Here is a 17,306-nt window from a genome sequence, read left to right on the forward strand (position 1 = left end):
TTAAATGCACTACTAGATACAGCACTAGGGAACAAACCCATTAAACAACTACCAAGAAGTTGTTCCAAACAGGAAAGTCCCTCGCTGCTCTCCACCGTCACTGGGAGAACATGAAGAAATAAGTTTAACGGAGTAAAGGAGGAAAGAAAAAGATTTTAAGAAATGCTTTTTAATGCTTTGTGTAGCAGAACACCAGACCGACCCCCTCGGGCACGCTATGGTATCCTTCGCTAGCGGTTAGACAACCTCCCCCTGCCAAGGATGACCTAGATGGACTCAAGCCTGCCGTGGTTGTTGGAGATGCTTGCACTGAATTCCCGAGGTGCCTTTCAGCATTATAATGCTCCGACTCACTAATAAACTAAGTACAAACCAGGTCTTCTCTTTCACTGTAGTGCAATGTATTTTAACAGAAGTGTTTAATAATTTGGCTTTTTTTTTTAAAACCATGAGCATAAAGCATGATCCACATGCATCTTCAATAAACACTTAAAAAAATATTTTTTAAGCCTGATTTTCTGGAGTTATCTTTAAGAGATACTTTCTTAAACCTCAGCACCAAACATTTTTATAGTTTTTATTGCCAAAAAAAAGACCAACAGAAAGCCACAACTATTTGAGCTGCTGCTGCTAAATACTGTAAGCAAAGATAAGACTGGAAAAAAAAAAAAAAAAAAGAAAAAACAAAGGTTTTTGTTTATTTTTTTTCCAAACTTGAACCTACTTTTCCATTGTGTCACTTGCTCCAATCCTTACTACTTCCCTAGAAAGCACTTACCTTCGTTTATAAAGTTGAGAAGACACTCTTCAGCAATACTGAAGAGCATCTGAGAACGTAACGTGATGAACTCACAGATCCTGCGCTAGTAATTTCACTCATTTAAGTAGTCCCACTGCAGGCAACGGCAGGACTCGAGGTACCGTTGAAGTCTGCACACTAACTTCATTACTAAGGAACGACTTTTTTATGTTGTGTATAGTTGGCATTACTTCATTTTTAAATTATTATTTTAAATTATCACCACCACCAGTTACAATTCCACCTGGCTTAGTGCTCTGCAGAATTTCTCAAGCAACCCTCTTTGGCCTCAAGATATGCAGAAATACGTATTCGGGTAAATATTATTCCTGAGTGTGTAATTGTACAAGATGAAAAACTACCCTGTTGAAGAGCAGAAAAGGTAAGTTCTTAAATCATTAATGCACATCAACATATTCCCTGATACTTTCACTGTTATATTCTGTTTGCTAACAAATACAAGCATTAAGTCTAATTCAGAAGCTATTTAATCTCTTGTTGACCTCAGCAGAGATAGGACTAAACTGTTTATGTGGTGTACAGCTTAAACACTGTAAATTAAATAAAAAATGGTACATCTATACTTCAGTTGGAAAACAGATCCCCCCCCCCCCAAAAAAAAACACTTCTTCTCAAGTTCACCTTAAATAAAATTAAGGAATTTTAATGAAAGGTTACTAACTATATGCTACTTTTTTTTTTTTTTCCTCTCTCCATTTGAGCTCACACATCATCTTTGGGATGAATACATAACCAGGTTAGCATGTTTTAACAAATTATTACACCAGCTGATCCACAGTAAGCATCCGTGTGCTTTTAGGCCGTGGCAAAAGGCAGCTCGGTTTACAAAACAGGATTGCTCAAATTGCCTTAAATTTGCTAAAAAATGCACATGGATACTTAACACACATCCTCTATGTGCAATAACCTGTTATAACAGCAAAAATCATGCATTTGAACCTAAAGAGCATTTACTTTACTACTTTAAGCTATTTGTCTCTAAAGATATGTGTTTGCTTGCACAGCCAATACCTACGTATCACTACTGTTTCATTAAAATACTATACGTCCCTCTATAAGAGACTGATTTTTAGATAGAAGTGGTTCCATAAAAAAAAGAAAAGTCTTGTCCTTTTGGACAGTACCTTTGCTATGACTATGAATAGTAAATGCATAAGAGTAAATGCAGCTACTTATGGATGGAAAAAACGTGCCAAAAATCATGAAGTCCATGAATAACACTGGAGAAGGCAGCAGGTTATTAATGACCAAATATCCTAAATCAGGCTTGCTGTCAAGGTCCGAAACCCTTGATTAGGCCCAGCAGTAAGCCCCCGTTCCCGTGCCGCTTCGCGCTTGCCGCGTGAGCCCGCACTTGCCTTGTCGCTGGGGTTGTACTGGATGACGTACTCGATCTGGCCGTTCGGCCCGTCGTCGATGTCCGTAGCGCCGCTGCTTCCGGAAAACCCCGTGAAGATGGTCGTTCCCACTGGAGTTAACTGCAAGAACAGGGGAAAGATTAGATAGCCTTTAAGACCCTGCAGGTATGCAAAAAAAAAAAAAAAACAAGAAAAGAAGCATTTGCAAAGCAAAAAAACCCACCACCTTTCCATAGCGCTAGTCTCTAAAGCAAGGCTGCCAACCTCATCTCCCCTTCATTTGGCCGGAAAACTCATGAAAAGACAAGTATTTAGACACAACACGCTCATAACCTACTTTAACTGACATTATGGGTCATACACAAAGTAAAATAGAAATTTCCATTTCCATTTCCCAGCTCCGTAGTGGGACAACATCCCATTTGCTCATTTTAAAAAAAAGGATGACGATGAGAAGAGCCTGAGAACTGAAAGTATTCAAGTAGTGAATAATACAGAAGATGAAAGAAAAACAAATAAAGGCTACTTTTTCAGACTAAGGCAGGAAGAATAAAGATGAGCTGCAAAAGTAAACAGAATTTATTCAGGAATGTCTTCGTGAGAACGCAAACGCGGCCAGATAAATATTATTACATGCAAACACAGACACACAGAGAGCTTTATAACTTTAAATATAGACAAGAAAGATGCTGTTTTCCCAATATTTTGCTGCCAGCAATCGAATACCTGCAAAATTACACTTGGAAAATGTGTTAATTACACGGTTTAGGTAAACAGCACGAAATCAAGGGCCACTGAAGCCAAGCACAGAAGTCCAACAGACTTCTTGGGAGTCATAATTTCTAAATTTTAATATTTAAACCCGAAAAACAAAAGAACAGACCGTTCTGCATTCAGCGTGGACATTGGTATTGCACACAGGCATGCCTCCCGCTGCCTTTCCCTTGTTACACCAAACCTTTTGGCCCTTGAATTCGCATAGAGACGCAGTGTTAATATCCTTTTTCTTTCCTCCAAACTTCACAACAACCTACTGCACCTATAGGGTCCAGCAAGACTTAAACTGCTGCAAAAAGAAAAGTCCAAGGAAAAAGGGTCACTCAAAGACGGGTTGCAAACGCAGACGATCCTATTCCACGTTTTGTAGTTCAACACCATACGGCAAATAACTAGGAACTGGCACTTTTCATCGTCTGCTCCTGTATTCGCAGCTCCTGGTCTTGTTTCGTTCGTAAAGCAGCTAATTACTTAGGGAGTTTAATGGCTCAGAGTTAGCTAAGAAACATTTTCAGAGCTGAGGATACTGAAGCTCTGGAATAAAACCCACCAAGTCTGAGAAAGCCTTTCGGATAAGCCCCGTGCGTGCCTTCATTTCTAATGCTTATTTGAATTACGTATACAGGTGCCACAAAAACTATACACGCATCTTTTGCTACAGATTTGACTTGCTTACTATTGGCGCAGCTATTAAAAATGTTGCACGTGGATCTAGAAAGTTGACTTTTCCCCCCACTGGGGGGAGAACGAGACCTTTTTCATTCCTTTTTTTAACGGACAGAAGAGCAAATCAACTTGACAACCAATTTGGATATTTTACAGTAGTTATTTTTTTCACCATAAATAAGAGGTTGGGGTTAATCCTTTTGTTAGAGGATGCAGTTTCATAGCAGAAAGAGGGATGATGGCCAAAAGAGGGCACTCTACAGGAGTGCCCTTTGATGGACACCTGGAGCTGACTGGATGACCAGTATGCTCTTCAAAAGAGGAGGAAGATACTAGATGAAAACAAATGACAGATCTCCATTAAAAATAATAATAATAATAATAATAATAATAATAAAAATCCTTCCTAACGCTCATCTGCACAACCATGTTATATCAGGAGAACAGCCCAACAACACCGATAACCAATGCGGTGTTGGTCCAGCTCCTGTTCTAGGAGGATACTAGAACTTGGAGTAGCAGGTATTCGGGGTAGAGCTCCTGCCCAGCGTCCCAGATGGCGAGACTACCCAAACTGGGCATCCCAACAGCTGGTGAGGAGCTGAGGACTGGACTCGTGAAAGTATTCAGGAGCTGAAGGATGCAGAGAGCCGTCCGGGTGGCTTTTCAGAAGTTCTTGCATGCTTGGTTTCCACCAAGTTCAGCCAGCAGCTCCACACAGCAATAGTTTACTTATTGGCGCTGTTTCATCCAGAGTAGCAATATCAGGTTCCTGATAAACGATGACTACCTTAAAAAGGCTCCAGCACTGTAAACCGTGTTGTTAAAGGATAACAAAGGAGACGGTTGTAAAAATGAAACAGCAGTAAACATCAGAATTGCAACTGTCCGTTCTTACTGTAAAAGTCAAAAACTAAACGCTTGGACTGAACGTGGTGCATCCAAAATAACTGACCGCAGATGCACAGACCTGCGTGAATCTAACATACAGGCTTCTAGGTATACCTACGTTTTCTTTTATGCACTACAGATAACATCAGGAATAAGACTGAATCAATCCCTTACTACTAACTATTCCTGAAAGTCAGCAAAAATTAAGACTCAACTTCCCAGGCTGCCCAAGATCTCACATTAGAGATTACCGCAGCTTTTGGAAAAATCCCAATTGAGATCTTAACTAAATGCCTCAGACTCCATTTATAATCGCTAGCGAGAGGCGCCTGGCATACAAAGCCGCGCAGTATTTTTACACGGAGATCTCACATTGCGATAATTTACTGCTAGCCAGCACCATCGCTCCTACCCATATTTGCGAGGGTTTTCTGGCAGACTGCTGCCAGCGTTTGCTTTATTTTGGGAACAATGAGGAGGAAGGAAAGGTGCAGGATAAAGCAACTGCAAACAAACTCTGAGGACCGGGGGCCGTTTCCACTGCTGTTAATGAAAGCAAGGTCTGAGCCCGAGTGAAGAAATTTTGTCAGGGAGCCCCACCGGGAGGACTGGAAGTATGAAGACATTTTATGCAGTCAACAGACCTCTCTTTTTCTTTTTTAACCTTAAAAAAAAAAAAAAAAAAAAAAAGCCCACATCACAACCACCCAGATGATCCTGTTGCTAGCCTAGTTATCTACACCTAACCTGCAAGTCACGCATTTGAGAAACGTGCTTATTTGAACCTCTCGTCATCTTAGCATCCAGCTGTCAGCTTGACAAACAGGACCACAAAACAAACATATTAAAACTTAATGCCCAAATTGCGCTGCAGCAAAAAGCAGAAAACAAGCCGGCAGTATCGCTTTACTAAGAAACCATTTCACACCACGTATCATGATGTTCAAAATCCACAACCAAATGCAAACAAATTCCATAAGGTGGCTTTCCAGTAAAGGGCAGTGGACCAGCAATTTGATGTAGCTTTGTGAAAGCATATTCTACTGAATATATACTGCACTGGGAAAACGAGGGGGAAATCCTCCCAGAATTAAGCAGAGCATCACTATTTAACAAACAAATGTATTTTAGACATAAAGGAGCAATAGTACAGGAATCATTTTGTGCTTCACCTTCATACAGACTTTTTCTATATACAGGAATTCTTACCCCAACCTTTCTCTTCTATTTTAGCAAGAAATTCCCTCCTAGATCTAAGGAACCTTCCTAATGATACCACTTGATTTGTATGAACAGTCTACATTAGCTTCCACGAACCACCAACCTCCAGGGAAGACTGCTTCAGCCAAATTGCTAAATTGAGATTATCTGAATATAAAATCCTGGCAGATATAAGATCTCACGTAGCTAGTCAAGGTTCATACTTGAACCAAGGCTCATTTGGCGTACCTCAACTAACTACCCTGGGGTGAAGAAGGGAAATTCTCCGCAAGTTAAAGACAATGGACCAGGTGGAAAATCTTCCGGCGCCAAATCTTCTGGAGACTGGGAACGTGGAAATATTTTTACAGGAGGGTTCCTTCGCCTTGCTGCCTTTGAGAAGGGTCCAAACCTGGCTGCAGAAAGCGTCACTTAGCTGCCCCCAGAGCCCCAGCGGGCTCCATCCTGTTGGACATGCCTACTTCTGAGTATGCCTTGGGGAGAAGCCTTGTTTCTTGGCATGAAACTTGAGTATCTCCTACAAGAAGAGACTGAAGTTACACAGCAAACTAACCTTCGAGCAGCTCGAGCATCTGCTCTCACGCAGGTTAAATACAAGGGTTCAGGAAGAAGAAGGGACGGCAGCATCGGCGACAGCCTGCGGACAAAGCCTGCAGGGACTCAAGGCAGTGAAAAGCCACAGCCGTGACAAGAAGCAAGGAAGATTTCAAAAGAAAGTAATCAAACAATTAGAGAGGAAACGCATACAATAAATCTTATTCTTCCGCGGTCAACAGCTTTCATGCTTAAAAATTCTCTCCAACGTGATTTATGTCCGTTAGGAATCTAGATACAGACAGGCATGTTCAACACTTTCATAAAACATTCTGGAGAATACATTTTCCTCTTATTGCCTATTTACAAAGTTAAAAATGAGTAATTTTTCACAGTGGCCCTAAACGGCAGAGCAAAGTAAGATTTACAGTTAATCATTCTGAGCTAATATACTTTTGATGATGTCTACCTGCAGAGATTAATTATTTCAATACCATAAGGAAAAAGATATGAATAATTACACTAGAAGCAATAAAAATTCAGCACAGGTTATAATTCTCAGCAGCACAAAGCCAAAGTTTTAAGATAGCCAAAGTTCAAAAAAAAAAAACCAACCCACTACTCACTTGGCAAAGACTGCCCATCTCAGCCACCTTAAGAAGAAAAATTAACCCTACAATTTTGGTTTACAGGTGAAAAATTCTCAGCTCTAAAGGTGTTCCTGCTTAATAATGTAAGAGTTACATTTACGTGAAACAAGATTTGTTAATATAAGTTTTCTTTAATTAAAACACCCAAGCAACCAGAACTGGGTCTTACAGCCGTTATCTGCTGTGTATCAGTACAAGAATTTTGCTTCTCGTTCTTTAGCAGGTTAAATGCTTTAAAAACACATTTCCCTTTTGTCAATACTATCTGTTTGCCTGTAGCAAGTTAGATGAGTTGCACATCTCTCTTGAATTTAAACTTCACCATAAGCCTTCCAGACTTTTAGGACTTTGCTTTAACATACTGCAGCATCTCATATCTTTAAGTTAGCGATATCCATGTTCAAATTTAACCTCGGGCTAATGACATTTTTGTCAGGAATTTTTTCTACATGAGTACTTCTGTGACATTTTGATATAAATAAAAACATGTACAACAAGAAACAAAGCAAATAACCCAGTACAGTATTTCTAAAGATCAGAAAACAGTTAGCATCATCCTTAAATATTACATTTTTACTTTTATGAGGGAGCTTCAGAAGGCTGTGGGTAGCGGTCAGATTTGTTTTCGGCCGATAGACTCAAATGCTGCATTATGAAAAGGAGCAAGAAAGGGGAGCGGGAAAGCTTAGCTCCTAAATAGCAGCACCTCTCTGCTACTTAAGAGTTATTTCCCAAATCTGTCTTATAAGCCAGGCAATTATAAATAGTCAATAGTTTAATCACAACCTCATTTTCTCCACTATAGCTTATGCACAAAATGCCAATTAATTTTAAGCACAGGGATATTGCGAGTCTGCAGTAGCCACTTGCTCTGATTATTTAAGACCAGAGAGGACTAGCAGGTATAATATGCATAAATATATACACATAAAGAGTGTGTATATACATATTTTTATATATATAATATATAAATAAAATATGGTGTGCATATGTATACACACACATATATAAATAAATGATTCCAGTTTCTCTTTCCTATTAACTCACACCAATTCATTTGTAAATACTCACATAATCATACTTTGCTCAAAAAGCAGGTATAATTAATTTGGGGGACGAGACATTCTACTTTAAACTAGGAAGTTGAAGAGGAAGAATGATTTTAATTGCAAATTAATTACAAATACCAGCACTGCCACTCAAAGCTCATCCAAGTCAAGCAAAGTCCGTCAACCTTAGCCAGTACGTTAGAAGAGCAATTGTGCTGCAACTACATAGAAAAAGCCTGCACTTTTAATAGAATATTTAAGAACCTCCTGAAAAAGAATGCCCTCGATAAACATGTAATGACCATTTTTAAATTAGATGCAAAAGCCATTTTCGAAGCAAGCATGCACTGGAAGGGAACATTAACTTATCCACACATATCAATTTTGGGTCATCTTTTGCGAAAGTCCTGTATACCTGCAAGCATCTAAATGAGAGAGGAATGTTTTCTAAGGATGATTTGGCAACATGCAGAACAGATCCAAACCCCACCTCCAACTGTTTTATTCTAGATTCCCTTAAAAGCACGGTCTTTTCCTTGTCTATGCCATAGTGTAGAAAAATTTTTTCTTTACATCTAAAACAAGGTAGGGGGAGCAAACCCTGTTCTGCATAGTAAAACATGGTATAGTAGGCTATAAAACACCTTGCAAAGGAAGGAAGGGATCATGAGTTTTTCACAAAAGAGACGACATAATTACAGTATTAGTAAATGCACATTTTCCTTAGGATTTGGGATATTTGCCATAAGGCATGCAGTTTTACTGGGAAAGCACTGCTTCACGTCTCCTGGTCTTTACGCTCTTCCTTGAGCTTCTACAATGGGCCACTACGAACCAAGACGGACACCACCTACCAAGCCCAACATCATCTGGGCTTTCTAAGAAAACATGAGCTTCATTTTAAACCTATATTTCAATGTGAAAATGAAGAAGAGATTAGTGAAACTGAGATTTATATTGATATTACAACTATATTCTGCTTTGCCTACAAATTAATTTTAATGTGTTGTGGACAATTCAACCATAGAAAGATTTTACACGAAAAGCATTCAACTTCTCTAAACTATAATTTCCCCCTTGACATATCTGATATTGGAGAACTGTCTAATTAAATCAAGTCCCGCTGCAATTATTTTCCTTGTATCACAGGCTGCCTAGAATTATAGAATAGATTTGGCTATTGGAAAAATCTTTGTCCTAGACTTTACGCCCTACAAAATCGACCACAAGGCTGACGTATTTTTGCCCGGGATTTCCTGAGAAAAGTAGGTGCGTATGTAACGTACAGCACACGTATAGGAAGCCTGATGCTTTCGGGAAACGTTATGCTCCCAAAGCGCACGCGGTCGGGCACGGGAGTTGTAAATCCAACGCTCATGACGTATGTGCAGGGGGATTAAGCGGCATGAGTGGAAAGCCTGCCTGATGCTTCCTACGAGCACCAGGGCTGTAATGTGATTATAAAGGCACCGTACACGTGCTCTGTGGTCACGCGTAGGACGGCCAGAGGCACTGGAGGAGATACTGCCGAGCAGAACCCACCAGCAAAACATCTCAGCAAAGAAGTCCTCAAAAACATGCATGGGCCAAAGTTCCTGGCTAGAAAAACAGGAGATGCGTGTGATGCTCAGATGAGCAGTAGCTGTAAATAATAAAATATTTCTTTTTTATGTACATATGACAAGTTTGTGTACTTTCTACTTTACAAGGAAACTAAAACCAGAAGACCAGAGGCAATCGAAAAACAAGAACTCATTCCAGCACGTTCCTCCTGTTAAATTCACTGGAGGCATTGCCAATTAGCAGAATAAAACTATCATTAAAAAATGTAATCACTCAGTAAAACCTTCAAGAAAGTCTGAGATCCTTTGTGAACTCTTTTCCCCCCCGCCCTTGGTTAATTAATGAGAACATTAACCCACCGGGTCCCGCTGAAGGGCACACTGGTGCCCTGTCAGAAGTTACAAGCGTAACAGTGATGAAACGAAACAACGGAGCTAATTAAATCAGGGCTGCAGCTGGTGGGAAGAACCACATTGCATCTTTGCCCAGCTGTAATGCAAACAAACAGCCGCAAACACTCGAATCACTTTGCTAAATTTCTTAATGTAAATTATTTTAAATGCTGTGTTTTCCTCTCTGCCTTCTTGGACTTCTCGCTAATTAGAGCAGATGCTCGTTTCCTCCGCTTTACAATGCCAATGCATTAGTTGGCCTTCACTTTTACTGCAAAAAAACACAGTTCTTGGAACTGATTTGGATTACCTGTTTTCAGCATCAAAAATGCTCCTGCAAGAGGAATTTGCACTTGCCATGTAAAGGCCAACTTAAAAATGATTTAAAAGCCCTAAGTCCTGAGGAGGATTGTCAGCCTCATAGAGACAGCATTTTGTGACCTCCAAGTTCAGGCAGTAAGAAACACCGGTAGAGAAGACTGTGGAAAATTTTGGTCTGTAGAAACATTTAAAAGCTCTGTGCAAATGAAATATACTGTTTTCTCACAGTTTCCACAACTCTCTTTTTCACCCAAGGGATGTCGTATCAATTTAACAGATGGTTAAATGACCTATAAAGGAAGATCTAACAGTGAAAACCAGCTACGAGCCCATGTACCGGGGTTAAACTTTCCTCCCTTTCCTCCCTTAGCACCTGGTTAGGAGCAATACTTCAAAAAAGCTCCAGCGCCGGGGTCACCACAAGCTGCTGGAGCCCTCTGAAACGGAAGAGAGGTTCAACCAGCTCCCACCCACCTTCTGCCGCCCTTCAGACGTGGCACAAACCCAAGACCTTTGTTTTCCCTCCCCGCATATGAAGCTTTGGAGTTAGAAAATAAGCATGCTTAATTACTCTTGCTTTGTGACTTGAGCTAATAAAGTTTAGATTTATTTTTAACAATGAAAACATTTCTTTTCTGGTGCTAAATCCTTTATGTAAAACCATATATGTTCTGATTGAAAAGCCCAATTTACAGGCAAAGGGAACCTGAAATTTTTTTCCCTTAGAAGTCCAGTGTTCATGTTCCTTAAAATGGCAAAATCCATCAGTGGATAAAAATTCCCTCAAACAATAGCTTTTTTGTAAAAATGAGATTGTTCTTAAATTTACTCTAAAATCGGACTTGGAAGAAAAGGACTTGGCATTCTCGGTCACTTAAAGCAACGCAGTGATGGTAAGAGATCACAGCCAGGTTGAAAAGCCCCCCCTCCCAAAGGCAAACAACTACGATGCGTTTTCTGAAACGTCTCAATTCTACTAAAACTAAATGCCATCAAACCAATCATGATCTCTGACAAAAGAGCAGAGACTCAATGGATACAGCAGATGTAGCAGCTTTAATTTCTTAAGTTTGCTGCTCATTCTTCCCATCTTTATCGGGGGGGGGGGGGGGGAAGACCCATCTGTGCATTCTCCTCTTGGTTTCAGTCTTGATGCTTCCACTTTGGCACCTAAGTTCCCATTTTCACTTCTTATTACTAGAACTCGAACATACTAACTTACTGGAAACACAGATCCTTTGTACTGGCTATTAGTAAATTATTAAATTCACAGTAGAATCAAAAAAACCCACAAAACACTATCAAGAAAAGGGATGTTACATCAGCCATCAGCTGAAGAGAGAAACAAATTTTTTCCATCAAATAATATGAAGTCCAACCCACGGCTTCTCCAGCCTCAGGACGTTCTCCTGCTGAGCTGCGTTTGCCTCTCCAACCATTTTATCCCATAGAAAGAGAGAGCAGAAGACTTCAACCCACAGGCATTTAACAGAGAGATACACCAATATACCAAAGCTGCAGTTTGCCAAACTAACATTGGTAATAAAAAAACTTTTTAGCTATTTGCTCTGCATTTGTTTTTCGTAAATGCATTTGTTTCACTTCCAGTTTTGTTGATACAACTGCCCAATGCAATAAAACATCTTGTAAACTTAACACAAATCAATGCTTTCCTCATTGGGATACAGCTTCAGGGTCTAGTTTCTTCTGTGATATGACAAGCATCCTGAAGAAAAGCGTGTTTTGTCTTTGTATTCATTAAGAATGATTTACATAGAAATCATAAAGTATGTTGACTGCGCTGTATATCTCCAAGGCAACACCAGTGGAAGGGAGCTTCAAACAGCTCAATTTGTTGGGTTTTAAAACGAAAAGTGAACAAAAGGTGGCGTTTGGCAATGAATCTACACTATGGAAAGAGAGAAGAGGGAAAAAACCGCAAGCGATTCTCACCTCATTTACTGCCACGTAGTATTGCTGCTGCTGGAACTGAGGCGAGTTATCATTCCTGTCTCTCACCACGATCCGCACTTCATGGTTGATAATGGTGCCAACTTTTTTGTTCACGCACTGCACTTGCACCACAATGGACTGGATGGACATCGGCGGCTGCAAGCGAAAATACATTTTTATAATTCACAGTCAAAATCTGCACTGTAATAACAGAAGAGTTAAATTTCTCACTGATGTTAGTACTGCCCAGGTTCACTGTAGACCATCAGGCTGCATTATATTTAATGCTCTATGATGTCTGGATTAAAAAGCTTTTGGAGAATGTCTTGAATACAACTCGTGTTGGCAATATTTCAAGTAGACCTACACGTCTCAAAGCTGTATTTTGCAGACTGCAATCTGCCAACTCTACGTGTTAACGCAAAAATAAGAATAGGATTTAAAAATCCCCCAAATTAGCCCTTCACGCTTTCCTCGAGAACAATAAAGCCGCATATCTTTTGAGCATCATCCGATTATGGAAAGATGCCTAGAAAATGTCACACATTTTAACCTTTGTTTTGTTAATATTTGAATTGAAAGGCCAAGTCAGAGATGAATTCAATAAGCTGCCACTTACATTTGCCAAGTAATTCAAAAGCAACTTGGTCACCTGTAAGGGTAGACAATCCAGAGTCCAGTAGTTTCTACTCCTGTAGACCATCACAGTATCACTGATATACAAATATATCCCAAATATGGTGAATGAATATAGAAGATACAAATTTTTTACCATAAAATATCCAATATGCACAAAGCTCTCATTGGCACAGACTCATTTGTTCTGTATAAAAGGTCCTAAGTATAAGGACATTTGTAGAAGGCCCTAGAGAACCTGAAGGACCTAAGTTTAGCAGAAAGATTGCTCAATAGGTTAGTGAGTGTTTAGTGGCTCCAAAATGATCAGGAATGGGCTTGACTCAAGGTCAAGACTGGAGCTACAGGTCAGTAAATAAACTGCCTTATTTCCTTGATGAGGTTTAAGCGGTGCGAGGTTTTGCTAACATGCTAAAAAACTAATTACTGTGGTTGCGTTACGAGGCTTTGCTCACCTCTCTGACGAGAACCAGTACTAGACTTCACGTGCAGAGACTAACAGCGATGTAACCACTGGTATCAGACGTTAAAAGGCGTTTTGTGTTTTTCTCATAACAGCTACGATCGCTTATCTGAGTTAATAAAACAACTATATCAAGAATAAAGGAAAAGGCTCCTTTGGTCGAAACGGAAATTCAGAAATACCGAGCCCCAGTATGGCTTTGATCCGCACTGTCGCCTCCCCGCATCAAGTGCCAAATTATATATTTGAAGTACCGGTCTGGCATGCAAAATTTTGACAGCCTGTTTTGATTTTGCATTTAACTCAGCAGAGGGAGAGCAAGCAAGCATGGGAAGGGACAAAATCAAAAAAAAAGGAAAGAGAAAAAAAAACCATATTTATTAACCGTGTAGTCTTCAAGAAAATAAACAGCTCAAAAATGTAATGTAAAGATGCCTAGGTTGTACTCTACTGTACTGTGAAAACAAACAGGTTTTTATATTGAGATTCTGAGACTTACAGTTATACCATAATGATATTTCTATCTAATTATACTTACACACCTTCTAATTGTGGCAATTCCTTTGACGGATTGATTTTTTCCCAGTTTCGCTATGATGGATTTTTAGAACCACATTGCTTTCTTTACCCTTCCAACTTTGGTACTAATCAGTTTTTAAGCAATGAGCAGCCTTGGGAAAAGAAGATTTGTTTGGTTTTTTGGTCTTTTGGAGTTTTTTTTCCTCTGCAATGAAGCATAGCATAAGCTTTTAACTAAAAGTCCATGCTCTTCTGCTGTACTGAGCAGCTGACTGATGTCGTTCTGCTTTTCTCAGTGGAACTTCTAACATACATAGGAACATATCAAATTTCTTTGATTTAAGATTATAATGTTATAGTCTTATCTTTCAAGCCAGCATTCTTTGCAAACAACTTCTGGTAGCTTCTGTTACCTACAGTTCTGATTTATCTCTACCCATCCTTCCCAGCTACCAGAGTTTTGGAGAACTCTGGAATTTTGTTTCATCTGATTTTGCTTAGAAAAATGCACTGCCATTCTTAGGGGGAAAAAAAAACACCACCAACATTTCTTTGGATGCCGACTTTCAACAACTAATTGAAATCACATATGGCATTTGCCCATATACAAAATTAGCAGAATATAGGCGCAGTTGGGCTCACACCCAACATTCTCAATTACCTTGAATCTCAGTTTTGCTATTCATATCCCAGTAAACTTAAAAAGAAACACAAATGAGCAACTTTACCCAGCTCTATCATCACAGGGATAAAAATGTATTTAACGCATCTTTAGTAAATATTCATCTTTTTTCTAGTCTTACAATTCATAGTAAAAAACAGGTGATAACCCCTTAATCACCAGTGTAAACACACTGATAATAGTACCTATATGTAGTAAAGAAAATGCATACCATCCACCCATTTCCTTGTGACTTGAGTCTGCTTCTTGCAAAAAACACTGTAAAGCAGCAATATGCACTCATAATAAAGTAAATTATTTGGGAGTTTAGTTAGTTACTAATTTTGGAAATCAAATCATTTGACAAGGTTGCTTCAGTAAAGCACCTAGGTCGCTTTGAGTAAAGGCGAATGATCCTGTACAGAGAGAGGTGTTGCTAAAAGGGGCTTTGAAGAAAGAATTAGCTCTGATCTAAGAGGGATTTCTTTTGTTTTCTAAAAACAGGTGGACACAGACTCGTGGTGGCCAACAGAGAATTGACCCTACGTTTCTTACAGTGGTCCTGAAACCTCACCTCTTGTTATAGCCTATTCCTTCTTGCTCCAACTTAAAAAATAAAAAATAAGTAAAATAAAATAAATCAAACCAAAAAGCCACCACAGGCCTGCTCTGGCATCTGCCTGTCTTCTCCATGGTGGCCAGGCACCTCGCCCTTGGGGCCAAGTCCCCTCTGCTGCTGCACCGAGATCTCCCTTGCCACCATGTCCATCCTGCTGTGGTTCGGGCTGTGAAGCTTTGCTCCACAGATGAAAATGCTTTGCAAATGCAAACTAAATTAAGAACAGCTGAATTCAATTAGCTGATTCTTCTGTACTGAAAAAATGGAAATGGGGACACATTTGCATGTTGTTGCTGCTACTAATGAATGCATCTCAAAACACACAGAGAAGGCAAACTCATCACTCAAGAGCTGATGCAAACTTCCCTGCACCCCAGCGAGGACTCCTGGCCCTCACGTCGCTCTTTTCCACGTTGCGGTTTTGAGTCAACTTTCATTTCTGAGCCTGCTGAACCAGAGCAACTGTGCAACATGGTGAGAAATTCCCTCTTGAAAGAAATCAGCAGGGATGAGAAGATGCCTCTTTTGTGTTTCTTAATCTTTTAACAAAAAAACAAGCTCAACCTGACGATACTACTTTCTAGCTAGTAGCAGCACTTATGAGCATACCACACAAACGTTAAGTGGCTTTTAAAAATAAACATAATTAAAAAACCAAAACAACCAAACCCTGAAATATCACACTGCCCTTTGAACAGCTTTATAAGTGAATTGGAACAGTCATATTTCCTTTGCTCTTATGTCTCATAAACCAGTATATAAATCCAGAGCAGGCTCTCGGGTAGCAAGTGTCACAGGGCATGAGCTAAGCAGCACCTCTCCTTCCAGAGGAAGGCAGGAAAATATAATAGAAGTGTTGAATTCAATAAACAAGTCAAGTTTGGTTCACTATATCTTTCTGCCAATCCACACATCTATTTGTTTGGGCTTTATCGTTGTGTTTATCCACACAGAATTGTTGTGTGCATCTGCACATTAGCAAGTTACTGCGTGCTCCCAATAAGCCCGATTAAAGGATCAAATTAACTCTCTTTGCATTCATCTCGGGACAAAAGATAAATGCAGCTATTATATTCTAGCGATCCCTGTGTTTACGATCGCTCTGTGAGCATGCACAGATTCAGAAAAAGTTGTCTGTGGAGGGGGGAACCCCAAAACTTACATCTCTGTCCAGAACTCGGCCAGTGCTATTGAGGTATAGCCTCTGGCTGATGGGATCGAGGATCACCCAGTAATCCGCGTTGTCCTTCAAGGAGAGCTCGATCGTGGGGTCGGGGCCTCCCGCTGTCCCTTTGATCAGCATATTGTCAACCAGGATCGTGCCTGCAAAACAGTAACCACAAAGCAGAGACATTCATATAGCTACGTGCTTTTCTATGCAATTTGACAAGTAGCTTAACACTTAAAACACTGTTTTCAAACTAGGGTTTCTGGTGTTTTATGTTCGAGTCATTTTTAAGAAGTCCGAACAAGAGAACTACCTTTGACACTGAATTTATTTCCGACAGCATGAGAGGAAGCGCTTACAATATATATATTTTGACATTGAAGATTACGCCCATCATATATAAATACCTATTTGCATCATGAGTTTTTCCTCCATTGAGTAATCATCACCCAATCGTGCCTCCAAGAAAGGTGAGTGCTGAACCAACAACCAAAACTGAAATAAATTTTCCATATAAAGAGCGACACACAAGGTGAGGAGAAAAAGTTGCATAAATCTCTCCAAGAAGAAAAGAGATCGGGCATGTACAGTATTAATAAACACTTCATAGATATAGAAAAGAGTATTTTTCTTCAAAATTAACACTATCCAGTTTGCTTTACACTGGAAGCATTAAACCCAGACTATGCTTAAGTTCATCAACAATTATAAAGAAAAATCTGTGAATCTCACTAGCTGTAGAACATGTAAACCACTTAAAAACATTCATCGTATAACCTCCTTCATTAAGGGGCCCAACTAATTTATTAAAAGCAAAGAGTACAATTTCACCCTACCTTTGCTTGGTAACCAGTGACTCTGGATAGATAAATGCATTTGCAGTGGGGTTCTGAGTTGGTCCAATGCTTTTTCCTCAATAAAACAGTAAAAATAATTGCTAGTCTTAAGCACAGCAAACTGTTTAACTGTTTTATTGAGGAAAACACCCCAGTAAGATTTTTTTCAATTATTTGAAAGTATTTTTATAACATAGTAGAAGTGATAA

The 17,306-nt window shown here is 39.6% G+C and overlaps 1 protein-coding gene across 1 annotated transcript in view; it reads right to left on the reverse strand.

Annotated features, from left to right (window-relative positions):
- LOC106485155 (protocadherin-15-like) overlaps positions 1-17,306 on the reverse strand; it is a 335,439-nt gene that overhangs the window by 189,132 nt on the left and 129,001 nt on the right. The window contains exons 4-6 of the mRNA XM_067299667.1: positions 16,256-16,416; positions 12,196-12,351; positions 2,179-2,298 (exon numbers count right to left, since the gene is read on the reverse strand). Coding sequence (XP_067155768.1) covers positions 2,179-2,298; positions 12,196-12,351; positions 16,256-16,416 — 437 coding nt within the window. The remainder of the gene's footprint in view (positions 1-2,178; positions 2,299-12,195; positions 12,352-16,255; positions 16,417-17,306) is intronic.

Source organism: Apteryx mantelli, chromosome 7 (genome assembly GCF_036417845.1).
Source record: "Apteryx mantelli isolate bAptMan1 chromosome 7, bAptMan1.hap1, whole genome shotgun sequence".
NCBI classification, from domain to species: Eukaryota; Metazoa; Chordata; class Aves; order Apterygiformes; family Apterygidae; genus Apteryx; species Apteryx mantelli.